This window comes from Cladophialophora psammophila, assembly GCF_000585535.1.
Source record: "Cladophialophora psammophila CBS 110553 chromosome Unknown aczJe-supercont1.1, whole genome shotgun sequence".
In the NCBI taxonomy this organism is placed as follows: Eukaryota; Fungi; Ascomycota; class Eurotiomycetes; order Chaetothyriales; family Herpotrichiellaceae; genus Cladophialophora; species Cladophialophora psammophila.
Genome location: NW_006912922.1, coordinates 3,375,078 through 3,387,501, shown reverse-complemented (window position 1 = coordinate 3,387,501; position 12,424 = coordinate 3,375,078). Strand labels below are relative to the sequence as shown.

The 12,424-nt window shown below is 54.2% G+C and overlaps 5 protein-coding genes across 5 annotated transcripts in view; 2 read left to right on the top strand and 3 right to left on the bottom strand.

The window, feature by feature from the left end:
- The window catches only part of A1O5_01196 (uncharacterized protein), a gene marked incomplete at both ends in the record, with an annotated part of 2,830 nt that extends 2,316 nt beyond the window's left edge, over positions 1-514 (bottom strand). The window contains one exon of the mRNA XM_007741815.1: positions 113-514. Within this exon, the coding sequence (XP_007740005.1) occupies positions 113-514 (402 nt within the window). The remainder of the gene's footprint in view (positions 1-112) is intronic.
- Positions 515-4,033: 3,519 nt separating this feature from the next.
- On the top strand, positions 4,034-4,447 carry A1O5_01195 (uncharacterized protein; the record flags this gene model as incomplete). Its single annotated transcript, XM_007741814.1, has 1 exon — positions 4,034-4,447. The coding sequence occupies one exon, from the start codon at positions 4,034-4,036 to the stop codon at positions 4,445-4,447; it is 414 nt and encodes a 137-aa protein (XP_007740004.1).
- Positions 4,448-4,817: 370 nt separating this feature from the next.
- On the bottom strand, positions 4,818-7,644 carry A1O5_01194 (uncharacterized protein; the record flags this gene model as incomplete). The annotated part of the gene is made up of 3 exons (XM_007741813.1): positions 4,818-6,509; positions 6,586-6,969; positions 7,033-7,644. The coding sequence occupies 3 exons, from the start codon at positions 7,642-7,644 to the stop codon at positions 4,818-4,820; spliced, it is 2,688 nt and encodes an 895-aa protein (XP_007740003.1).
- Positions 7,645-8,104: 460 nt separating this feature from the next.
- A1O5_01193 (uncharacterized protein) lies at positions 8,105-9,010 on the top strand (the record flags this gene model as incomplete). Its single annotated transcript, XM_007741812.1, has 2 exons — positions 8,105-8,134; positions 8,192-9,010. 2 exons carry the CDS (start codon positions 8,105-8,107, stop codon positions 9,008-9,010), a joined length of 849 nt encoding a protein of 282 aa, XP_007740002.1.
- Positions 9,011-9,875: 865 nt separating this feature from the next.
- On the bottom strand, positions 9,876-11,671 carry A1O5_01192 (uncharacterized protein; the record flags this gene model as incomplete). Its single annotated transcript, XM_007741811.1, has 3 exons — positions 9,876-10,891; positions 10,998-11,082; positions 11,249-11,671. The coding sequence occupies 3 exons, from the start codon at positions 11,669-11,671 to the stop codon at positions 9,876-9,878; spliced, it is 1,524 nt and encodes a 507-aa protein (XP_007740001.1).
- Between the last annotated feature and the right edge of the window lie 753 nt (positions 11,672-12,424).

Genomic DNA, 12,424 nt, shown 5'->3' with positions numbered 1-12,424 from the left:
TCGACACTGCTGGAGGAGCTGGTAGTTGGCGAACCAGAGGATGAGCTGGTTGGCGGGTCGACACTGCTCGAGCTGCTGGTGCCAGGAGAGCCGGAAGAAGTGCTGGACGTACCAGCAGGGTCAGCGGAGCTGGTAGTGGACGAGGTTGTGGTTCCAGCTGGGGGATCAATGGAAGAGCTGGATGTTGTGCCGGGGCCAACCGGGGGATTGCTTGAAGTTGAGCTTCCAGAAGGAGCAGACGAGGTCGAAGTTCCAGCAGGAGGATCAGCTGTAGTTGAGCTTCCGGCAGGGCCAGTCGAGCTCGATGTCGTTCCCGGTCCCACTGGAGGATCGCTTGTAGTTGAGCTGCCAGCAGGTCCAGACGAGCTCGATGTCGATCCCGGTCCCACTGGAGGATCGCTTGTAGTTGAGCTTCCAGCAGGGCCAGAAGTCGTGCTCGAGCCTCCTGCAGGAGGATCGGTTGTGGTGGACGACGAGTCTCCTCCCGAAGGGCCAGTGGAGGTTGGGTGTCCATGGGTACTAGACGAAGTCGGGCTACTATCCGGGCCGGATGAGGTAGGGTGTCCATACGGGCTCGTCGAGGTCGGGCTTGAATATGGGCTGGATGAACTTGGGCTTCCAGATGGACCGGCGCTGGGGCTGGAAGATGACGAAGTCCAAACTCCAGAAGAGTGTGAGCCCCCGCCGTGATGGCCAGATGCTGATGAGCTCGAACTTCCGGAATGATCATGGCCGCCGTGACCATGCCCATCACCCTCGTTGCCGCCAACGGGGGTTGTTGTTGACACTACCCCGGTACTTGATGCAGTCCAGTCTTGCCATGGGGCTGTCGGATATTCAGGTCCGCAAGTCCATGCTTCTGTAATAGGGCACACAGTGATTGTTCTGGTTGTAGTCACCACCACGATCTCGTCAATATCGGTTGCTTTGTTGCCACCCCAAGCGAGGGTGTGCAGCGGCAAGACTGCCGCCGCATAAAGGAGCGACCGCATAACAATATCAGTAGGAAAGGAGTGACAGAATGAAAACGAGAGGACGAAAGCAAACGCTTTCAAAAATCACGGGTGCGAAGAACGAATGTGTGAGCAGGAAGAACAGGACCGGAGAGGATGGAAGGCTTCTTGAACTTGTACATGAACGACGGCGGTTTAACGTCGGGAGAGCCGTGGTGCCGGGGGAGAGGGGGGGTCTCGCTCGAAGCAAGCCATTGACTCGATGCGATGCATGACTTCCAGGCACGGTTTACCACTTGTGAAGTGCCTTCTGCGGCAAGAAACAAGATCGTCTCCACTCGGTCTGTGAATTTTGCCAGGAGACAGGGGCTCACAGCTGATATCAGTCAAGCCGTGGCTGACAGGCACGGTTTGACTTGTGGAGCAAAGAGAGCGGCCGACTGGGGAATCATGTGCTTGCACCGCGGCTCAGGAGATTATCACATCGCAGGGAAAAGGAGAGGCCAAGCATAGGCATTTCTATGCACGGTGAGCGCGCCCACGTTGTTGGTGAGAGATGGTTGAGTCGTGGATCAGACAAGACAACAGGGGAGATTAGATCCTCGCAAGCCCAGAACGGCCAAGGCTAAGATGGACTGAGACACAACAGGCGGCGCGTCGCATACGGGACTTCGGAAACCGATAATGTCAGAACCAAGCTTTCTCTTACCGAAGATGGTCGAGCCCGGATTGTCCCAAGCGGGTGCAAGTCTTGTGCTCGTACCTACCTACCCAGAACTCGTTGGTCTCACTCGACCCCCAGGATACGCTCTGCTATCCTTCCGTTGTGCCACGGAAGAATCGAAGCGGAGCCTCCCCTCCTTCGTTGCTTCTCTCGTGCTGCGTAACTGCGGAGGGCGTAATGATGACGAGGCACCTTTGTGGCCGACTGCCATGCGGTGCGTGAGGTTTGAAAGCAAAAGGTAAAGCGAGCTAGTGCGGGCATGAACATCTTTTCCCTTTTTCCCCTGAGTTGAATTTTCCGTCCCACGTCTCTCGGTATAGAAGCGCTAGTCCCAATCTGGCCAGAGCTCAGACCCTTTTAGGAGACGCTAAAGGCCTTAGTGGGGCAAGGGGGGGCAGCCACGTTTTTCTCTTCTCCCATAACATCCCTGCCATCTTTCAGCCTCGTAACTTCGCTCTTTAATCCGTTTAGCCGAGTATCTAATTAAAGGATACAAAACATCATCATGTGGAAACGAGCCTTTCCAGCCTCTGTCACCATCGCGTTCAGTAATCCCAGAAGGAGCACACCACCTCTCCGGCAGCCTCTTTCGGTGATGTTCTGCATGAAAGCAATATTAGTTGTATGTATGGAGTAAGTGGAAATACTCAAAAATGGCAATTCAAGATCTCTGGATCTGGGGGGAAAAACCTTCGCATGCGTGCGCCTCCAGATTCAAGTGAGAGTCAGAGTACCGAGTACGGGGAACGGACCTTGAAGTGCATTGAATCAACGTCTCGAGTGGCTTGTGCTATGCCATCTGGGCACTCGAGTGCAAAAGGGAAGCGATACCTGGAGCAAAGCAGACGTGTTGTTATGACCACGATACCCAGTACTTCAGGGTTACCCAACAGAGCGAGTCAGCTATCCCAGGAATGGGCGGTATATTCCTGGAAAGCAAGGCCGTTGAGGTGCTTGCTGTGCCGTCTGACCCGCATTCGCATTGGTAACAGCCGACCTGCCACGCCAGTAAATTCTGTCGACGTCCAACTCAACAACGACGGCCAACAGTCACTCTCATAGATCTCTCAGAGGAAGAACTCGTAAGCCCAATCACCGCACTGGCCAGGTCTGCTTAGATCAGTTGCGCGTCCTTTGCGGCATCTCTACATACCCCGGGTCCGTACCGACACAGACTGGAAGTGAGACGCCAGCACGGAAATGTCACAGACTGTTCCTGTGGGAGCGCCATGGACACCCCCGTGTGGATTCAGAAGCCATCTTTCTTCTTTCCAGTGCATGGAATTCTCTTGATATCCCATCGCTTTAGTATATAGAAAAAAACAAACGCGACCACGCTCACCGTATGGCACTTGCGTCGCAGTCTGTTCCAGGCTGAGGAGCCTGACGTTGGAACCCACGATAGTACCTCGTACGGAGCTAAAGGATCCGAGTATCCGAGTGTCCGAGTTTTGATTTTGCTTACCAAGCGGCGATGACACCATCCGTGAAGTGGGGAACTCAATTCTTTCGACGAACCAGGTAGGTAGAGCAGCCGTCGAGGCAGAGCAGCCAGGGTAGAGGGAGTGAGGGACTACTCGGTACGAAGGGCTGATATCCTAAGATGGCAGGGGTTTGATTGTGATTGTGATTGCCATGCACCAAGTACTTCCTTTGCCCATACCTTCGCCCACCCGAAAGCCTATCTGTGAGTCGACTCTGAAACAGGTTACGTGCTCAAGTCAACCCCGTACCCCATGTACGTGCCTATTCGTACCGGGGATGCAATGATAAGACTGCGGAATGAAATTGCCGCTGGTGATCACTGACGTGGCCCAGCGCGAGTACGTAGCTTGCATGTGCATATATATATATATATATATCAATTACTCCGTACAAGAAGCCTCCGAAGAAGTGGAGCTGATCATCAATATCAGATAACCGTGTCCTTTGATAACCGTACGGAGTAGTAATGCTACGCCCGCCCCCAACCTTTTCGGGTTAAGGGCTGCACTTCTGTACGACGCGTGCTTAACCGAGCGCACGGTTTGGGAATAAGGTTGCTTCAAGCTTTTCCCGCGGCTTTAACATTGACATCTGATGGGAAACTTAAATCAACAACCGTGACACAGAATCACTGACTTGACTCTCCTTGCAGTGTTTCATCAACAACAAAACAACAACAACATCATCATCATCGTTGTCTATAGCAATCGCATACTCAACCATTCATATTCGAGACGTATATACATACGGAGTAATACCTATCTTTTTTTTTTTTTCATATTAGCAATCCCCAGCAAAACAATACGTACAGTCCTAGGTAAAAGAGTCCCACACAGCCAAAAAAGACAAGGGGGATAAAAAAAAAACAATCATGCCCGTCTCCCAATCGCCCTACCTCCCGCGCATAGTTGGCGGCTTCGGCATCTTCGCCTTCGGCCTGGGCGTCAACGCGCTCTTCAACCCGCGATCGGCGCTCGCGCTGTTCCAGTTCCCTCACCCGGGCGCCCGCGCCAGCTCGATCGAAGACACGCCCGAGGGGAGACTCGTCGAGAGCGTCATGATGCTCGAGGGCGCGCGGACCATCGCCCTCGGCACGGCGCTGATGTCGACGTCGTATTTTGGCAGCCGCAAGGCCCTGACGGTCATGGTGTGGACGAGCACGCTGGTGGCCGTGGCAGATGGGTTCATCAGCCTGCGGCAGATTGGCGGTGGACAGTGGGGTCATTGGGGCTTTGTCCCCGTCGGCGTCGTGATCGGGGGCTTGCTGAGTGGCCTTGCTGACTAGCTATGTAGAGGGCCGGCCGCGTCTGGATGGTCATTGAGGGTTTGCCATGTTCGGGGAGTTCATATGTGGTTGCAATATCTGATTGTCGCATTTGTTGCTAGAGGCACTTTGAGAGGATGATTAGCGAGGTCTTTGACCCCAATCTGCCCTCTGGCCGTTCACGGCTTCCGAGTCTCGAAGAAGCAAGAATGAATTCTGCCCAACGGGCCAATACGGTCTAACCATGGGCACAAAGAACTTCCTTCAATCCCCCCAACCACCTCTCATTCTAGACCTCGTCGAGCATACTTCGTGGGAAAAAAAAAAAAAAAAAAAAAAAAAAAACACAGTCCCGTCCAGATACCTGCTAGGGATTTCAACTGAGCTCTCCTTACCTAGCGCTATAAACAGGTCTTGCATCCCACTCCATGCCCTTGGCAGATTCGACCCAGTCGTACCAGTTTACCTCACCGCCCAGGTCCATACTGGGATCAATGGAATCCACCTCCCAGTTGGAAAACACGTCGACCGAGGGGTCGGCATCAGCCCACAGCCAAGCGTGGAAATCAGGCCCCATGGTACGACCATCCGCCCAGTCATCCGGGATCGTGGGAAAGGCATTGTGTGATGGCCCAAGAGTCTGTTTCAAGACCAATTCGCCCGGACCACCCGTTTTGATTGACGATTTAGGGTCCTTGATATTGGTGCTCTCTATAGTTTGGCTTACCTGCTGTCCATCCATACCCAGATGCATTGGTTCAAAGGTCATATCGAAGCCCGGATCCCTTGAGGTTCCTGTAGGAATAGTTCTTGCAGACGGTAGTTCTGGGGGAATTTGGTGCATTGGAGGGTCGGCAAGTCCAGCGTCGGGAGTTTGCGACACGTCACCGCGGTCACCCGGCTCCGCTGGGATGGCTACGAGCTGGCGCCATCGCTCACGGAAGATGTCGACACCGAACCCGGTTGGAAACGGGCCAGAGCTTGACGGCACCGGGAGTTTTTGGTCTCCCATCTCTAGCCTTGCCGCGGCCTGTGGATCTGCTCGAAGCCTTTGGATCTCGTCGTCGCGATGCTTCCGTGCTTTGCCCATCAGCTTTCGCAGTGGAATCCAGATGCGCAAGTCCTTGTCCATGGGGGCCCGGGCTGGAATCAGCCAGTTGCTGTGAAGGGCGCCCCAAGCCCTCTCCACAATCGGCGACCAAGGGCGGCGTGAGATCTCGATCATGAGGTATACAATGGCATGCCAATGAGTGTGGCTCTGATACAGCCAGCGCCAATGCCGACATGCTTGTTCGGCGTTCAGCGCATGATTGTACTCTGCGACTTCAATTGCCGAGACCAGCAGCTTGGTTCTTATCTCGTCCGAGATGCGCTCGCTTGAGGTAGAGAAGAGGGCAGGGAGAAAAACAATGAGCGTCATCTTGGCCATGACCATCCGCGCGACGGCGACTGTGACCCAATAGGCAATATTCCCTGATTCGCTGGCGTGCTGAAAGTATTCCTGTTCGAATTTCCGGTAGATCTCATTCAAGAGATGGCTCTGGTCCTCGAGGTCAGCCACCCCCGCTTCTGGACCACGGGTCATCATCTGCCTCATGACATCGACTATCCCAGCGGAGATGCGTGCAAATGTCATATCTGTCACGCCGTAGCGCTCTGTAGGGATCAGTTTGGACTCGGGGTCGATGTCTGCGTCGTTGATGTTCAACGGGATTTTTGTGTCGAAGCTGCTCTTCGCAATACCAAGGTCCGTCCCTTGGTCCTCCGCAGCTCTCAAATCCAGCCTACACAGAGTCCACCAAAGCCTTCGCCGCATCTCAATCTCAAAAGGAGTCAGATGCTTTAAATGCGCCCCATCCCGTTGCAACCCAAGGAACTGGGCCATCCTGATGACGAGTCCAGTCATCATCCACACGAACCTTGGGCTGTCATGTCGGCGAGCAAGAGATAGAAAAAGAGCGAATGCTTGAATTAGAACCAGGTCAGGGACATTGAGGAAGTCTGCCTTTGCCAGGGCATGCTCCAGGCCAAGACGATACTTGAGACTAAGGTCGGATTTTGAGGAGCCAAAGTTGGTCATAACCTATTGGGGAAAGATGATCAGTACCATCCTCAGTCATATGTCCGAACACCGGCGTCACGGCTCAGGGACGACTCACATCATCTTCCTCCATAGAGGTGACAGCGGCGTAGTAGATGGAGAATATTAAGGCTTCGTTAGATGGTGTGAGGGGAGTCCTGCCAGCGCCGCCCAGATCATTGACCATCTTAGTAAGGGTCGGGATGTGGACGATTCGCATGAAGACATTCACGTTTCGCGAGAAGACGTCCAAGAGAAACGGTACCTGTGATGGCAGTGGCCGGAACTCATGTAAATTGGGAGCTGAAGGACTCAGATTGTGTCGAAACAGGAGCGCATGGCGCTCCGCAGGCGTCCGCTCAATTTCCTGGGTGGAGGAGGCCCTTCCAGGGGATGCTTCATCCCATGAGCTGTCGGAGTCGTCTGCTACCAGGCCACGGGATTCCGTCTCCAGGCCATCTAGCTGCAGCGAGAGTAAGCAGCCATTCCGGCAAGATGGAGATGTGACCACAAAGCGCCGACTTACCTCGTCGTCGACCCGAGACCAGAAGGCGCTGCTCACATAGTGGCTGCGGCTGGAATCCTGGAGGACCAAGCGGCCAAACTGCTTGCGAACACTGCTGATACCGGTGGCGGGTGACAGATCCCTGTGGTGCTCTGCATCGCGGTTCTGGCTAGAGCTACCAGGAGAATTGACACCAGATGAGCCGCCGGCGGCCGAGTGAGCTGCTGCACGTGCACGAGCCTGTTCCAGCTGGCCGCTCAGCTCCTTAACCAACTGCTCGAGATTTCGCAACCGGTCCATGACCTTATCGAGGTCCGGATTGGCGTCTTGCGGTACCGGAGCACTTGATGCCAGGACATTGTGGGTGAGGCGATTGAAGCGGCGCGTCCACCTCGGCGGGCGGTCGGTCGACGGATAGACACAGGCGATATTTGCCCGGCGGCAGTTGGAGCAGGGTGACTGCTTGTCACAGCGAACCTTGCGATTGCGGCATACGAGACAGCTGCGCGACTTGGGCGCCTGGACAGGCGCTGTTGACGGAGCACTGGCAGCGGCTGCAGAAGTCGCGGGTTTTTCGGAGCTCGACCCTGAGACGGGCACCGACTCGGTGACTGGTATTAAGCCCTGCGACATGCTGCGGTCGGAAGAATGGGCGCTGATATGATTCTGACCGATCGATGGTCACAGTGTGGAGCGGGAAAGACTGAGGCTCGCTGTTGTTCCGCCGCCTCCAAAGTAGGGGCCTGAACTAGCCTGAAGCAGCTACTCACAACGCATCACAGTGCATTTACCAATGAATTCCGCTCCGAGAAGTGCGCGAGAACGCACCGAGACACACGACGGCGCAACCAGCTCGCCGAGTTCAGTGGCGATGTAATCGAGAGCTGGTCGCGCCTGTTGAGGAGGGCTAATATATTTCAACCATGGTGTGCTTCTCGAGCCCTTTTTTGGTCCTCAGCCATCAATCCACTATAGCTTGGACAGAAATTTCCGTCAAAGATTTAGTTCACGCTGTCTCTTGCCGAGCGAACGCCCTTGTGAAGGGGAGCCTTGTTGGTAAGCATCAAGTATTACAAACTCCTGAACACCAACGATGGATCCTTCGTGCGAAGAGTGCATCAAGGTATTGAGATCTTCGATCTAAGTCTAACAAACACGCTCCACTGACCACATTTCCCAGGGCACAATTCACAAAGGCCAACCTCAGGGCAAGGAAGAAGAGGTTCACGGTCTGAATACCTACATAGTTGGCAACTGGACTAACCCACGGGGCATCATAGTCGTCTACTTAGACATTTTTGGCTTACCGCTACCCAACAACAAATTGATCGCTGACGCCTACGCCAAAAGCGGGGAATGGCTTGTCTATCTCCCAGACTTCTTCAAGGGAGATCCAGTGCCCCTCAAGACTGCCGATGTTCTGATTCCGGTCGATGCGAAAAAGCAGTCGGCGTTTGCAAAGTATACAGGCCTCCTCGCAAGGGCGCCGTCGTTGGTCGTGTGGATGACGAGGCACAAGGAAGGGCCCACCAATAAGGTCTGCATGGATTTCTTGCAGGCATTGAGGCGCTCGACTCCCCCGAGCCAGAAGATCGGCATGGTGGGATTCTGCTGGGGCGGAAAGTACGCGATTCGAGCCGGGCTGGAGAGCAATATGATCGAGGTCGAGGGCAAAAAAGTGCCGCTCGTGGACGCCGTGGTGGCCTTGCATCCGAGCCATCTGGCCTTTCCGGGTGACGTCGAGGCTTTGGTCGTACCTGTCAGCATTGGGTGGGGATTGGAGGATGTGGGCGTGAAGATTGAGCAAAAGGGCAAGGTGGAAGACATCCACGCAAAAGCAAAGGCGGCGGGCAGAAAGTTGCCGGAGATGGAGCACAAAGTCTATAAGCCGGGACGACATGGGTTTGCTGTTAGAGGTAATCCAGACGATCCAGAGGAGCGGGCGTGTTTGGAGGACTCGATGAAGCAAGTTCTGGACTGGTTCGCTCGCTGGCTTTGACAGATCTTCAGAGGGATCTCCGAGTGTCGAAAACGATCGGGTGGATTGTGGTGCAAGGTCCATGTAATGAGATGCGGTGAGATTGGACGATTGATGATGGCAGCTTTGGTGTACAGCAAAATCCTTCTCCAAATTGGCGGCTAGTAGATATGTATGTTATGATCGGTGCAGAAAAACACAATCTGACTTCGAGAAACCTGACAGGGATGTATCGCGCTCGTAAAGGCATCGTATTCTCGATCAAGATATCGTGCAGAAAGGGACGTCAATTTCGCATATCCAGGCCAGCACATATCCACAAAGAGATCCTTTTTTGGTCCTGCACCGTCCGATATCTCAACATCTGACTCCGCGTCTCGAATGCCCAAAATTCCACAACCGCCTCAACCCTCAGGATCAACTTCTAGGAGTCCAAATCTCTTATATTGTAACAGAGCACTTCAGGGTTCGGCGTGCACGTGCAACAACGCACAGAGGCCTGTCCAGCAGATCGGGAATCGGGAACGCGTTTCTGGTTGATACTGACAACAACACCACCAACACCACCCAGAGGGGCAGCGGCTAGGGCTACCAACACCTAGCACAGCGGCAGCATCGAGGAACAGGACAGGACTGATAAAACACTCAGGAATTAGGTAGACAGCGCCAAAAAGCCATGGAATTCATGATACTCTGCTCAATCTGTAATGAATGGCACCTCTGCCAGCACTGTAAACTGTTCCGCACCCCCTTCTCTGCCAGCCCATTTAGGTTTGACATGTGACCTGACAGATCTCTGCCTGCCACCGCTCTACCAGCCCAGCACAGCCCATCACAGCACAGCCACCTCGCCTTGTTACAATATTTTTCCGTATATCGTCCGTGATCACAAAAACCATCGATATTCCGGACTAGCGGGTCCTGCGGCGAGGAGTTCCGAGGGAATATCCTTGGCTTTGATTTTGCGACCGTCTCGGGAATCCCTCCTCTTATTGTCGATGATCATCCATGCGCCCAGCAACAAGGTGAGGAGACACCCGCATGCTCCGAAGATTGCTGTCGTTAACAGGGCAGGCATGTACTTGGGAGCATCCTTGTTCTGGAAGATATTGCTCGACACCACGCCCATCATGTTGGCGAAGGGGACGCCAATGGCCGTCAGCATCATCCGCTTGTTCTCGTCCGCGATGTTATTGTTGTACCACACGTCGAGGATGACGCTCGGGGCGCTGGTGCCCCATGTCATCATGAAGCAGGCAAAGTAAGCCACGTGAAGCTGAGTGTGGACGTCGACCGCCGCATAGATGATGAAGCCGATGCAAGTGAAGGCGAAGCCCATAGCCACAAAGGGGAAGCGGAGGCGGGTGTAGTCAGAAGCAAATGCCAAGAGGATTAGCATTACCGCGCCGGAGATGTTAGGCGCGACAGTGTAAAGGTTCGTCTTGACGGTGGAATAGCCTAGTCGTGAGACGATGACGGGTAGGAACAAGGACACCGACTGGAGTGGGACGCCCAGGCAGATTTCAATCCCGAGGATGATCCAACTAGTGGGATGCTTGAATATAGCAAGGGCGGATCTGAGATTGAATTTTTCTCCCACGACTGAGGACGAATCGACCTGGATTCGGTAGAACGCGAGCTCCTTCTCCTCGGGTGTGAGGAACTTGGCACTCTGTGCATCGTATGGCAGATACCAGAATGCGAAGATGGCGAAGAGCATCGTGCAGCCACCCTCGATAACGAAGAGATACCTCCACCGAGCCAGACTGCCCGATTTGATTTGGAAGACGCCAAACGAAAGGAGGCCGCCGAACGCGGAAGCGATGGACGAGGCGGCGTAGAAGATTGCAAGCCGACGAGCCAGTTCGCCACGCCGGTAGAAGGTCGTTTGATAAAAGATGACTGCCAGAGATGAATTGTATCAGCACCACTGTAATTCCACATGTGATTTCTCCAAAAAGAGAAGGTAGGGACAACAGGGGAATGAAAGATATGGTGGGGGACTTACCGAGTGGGAAAAAAGCACTTTCTGCCATGCCCAGAAACCACCGTAGAGCAAGCAAGCCGCCGAAATTGTAGACGGCAACAACCATCTATAATAGATTCAGTCCATTAGATTCAGCCGATCGAAATGGAAAAGACCAAGAGAAAAAAAAAACCCCTCTCCGAAGGGTGTCGTGCTGGCAGCGCCGACGTGTACACGAGATGACAGTTATAGCCATGTACATAGTTAGGGAATGCGAACTGGCGAGAACTCACCAAGCTGAAGAAACCGAAACTCATCATCATGATAGGCAGGACTCTGCTGGGGCCATACTTCTTCCCAGCAACGCCGAGGAACGGGGCGGTGAGGACGTACGGCACGAAGACAGACAAAATGATGTTGTAGTCATCGCCGGTGAGGTGCAGCGTCTCTTCCAGATGGGCCGTCTTCGCGTTGCCCAGATTCGACTTGTCCAGCGAGTTGAAGAGGTACATGACGGCTAGAGGAGGGAGGATGCGCAGGTCGAATTTACGCACCAGGCGCCGCTCAGCGGCCGGATCGATGGCGACACTGGCGGACACGCGGCGCGTCTCGCCCAGCGATGTCGTCGTGACTATACCGTCTTCTACAACCTTGAGGTCCTTGGCTGGATCTGCTGTCGCGGCGGGGCTGGCGGCCTTCATCTCTTCAGTCGACATTCTGGCAGATGTGTGAGTAATTGTCGCGGCTGTCCAGACGGGGTGGGGCCGGGTAGTAGAGATGTTGTAATTTTCGTCTCCAATGGAGTCGCCAGACTAGGATGCGCAAGTTGGTTTGGAGCTTCAGGGTCTTGGTGCTGGATATCGATAACATTTCGAACTTGACTTGAGGGAGGATATTGCTATTTATGTTATCGATGCTCGAAGAGGCAGAGGCAGAGTTTTGCATGCGTGCGTGCATGGGAGGCAGCCTCGTTGGCCGTTGGCTCGCGGCAAGGCTGCGCCGTTGGGGGGCAAGTGGAGCCGCCCAAGTTGGCCGCCGGCCAAACTTTTCCACATATTGGCCGTCCTTTGGCCGTCCTTTTCCAGGCCACATCGCCATGACCTATTTTCTTCACATGCTCACTTCTCCCTGCTGACCTGGTATGGGAATATTTTTTCCCGGCTCCGATCTAGCACGCCAAGATCGGACAGGGGAATGTTCTCGACCTCTTCGCTGAAGTCTATTTCGCCGTGCAATGCGATCCCCTGCTGTTGCCCAACGCGCAACTTTTTCGCCCGCTAGCCGCCGTCCAGCAATATCTCCGCCTGGTGAGCTCCTCTCTAGCAGGCCGTTGGTCAAGCAAGACATTCTCCAACAATTCTTCCGCCGACATGGTGCTTGACGTGGTGAAAAGTTTCGTGTCGACACAGTAAATTTTCGTGCTTTGATCACGGTATAACAATAGGCTTTCGTCTTCGTGCTCGATATAG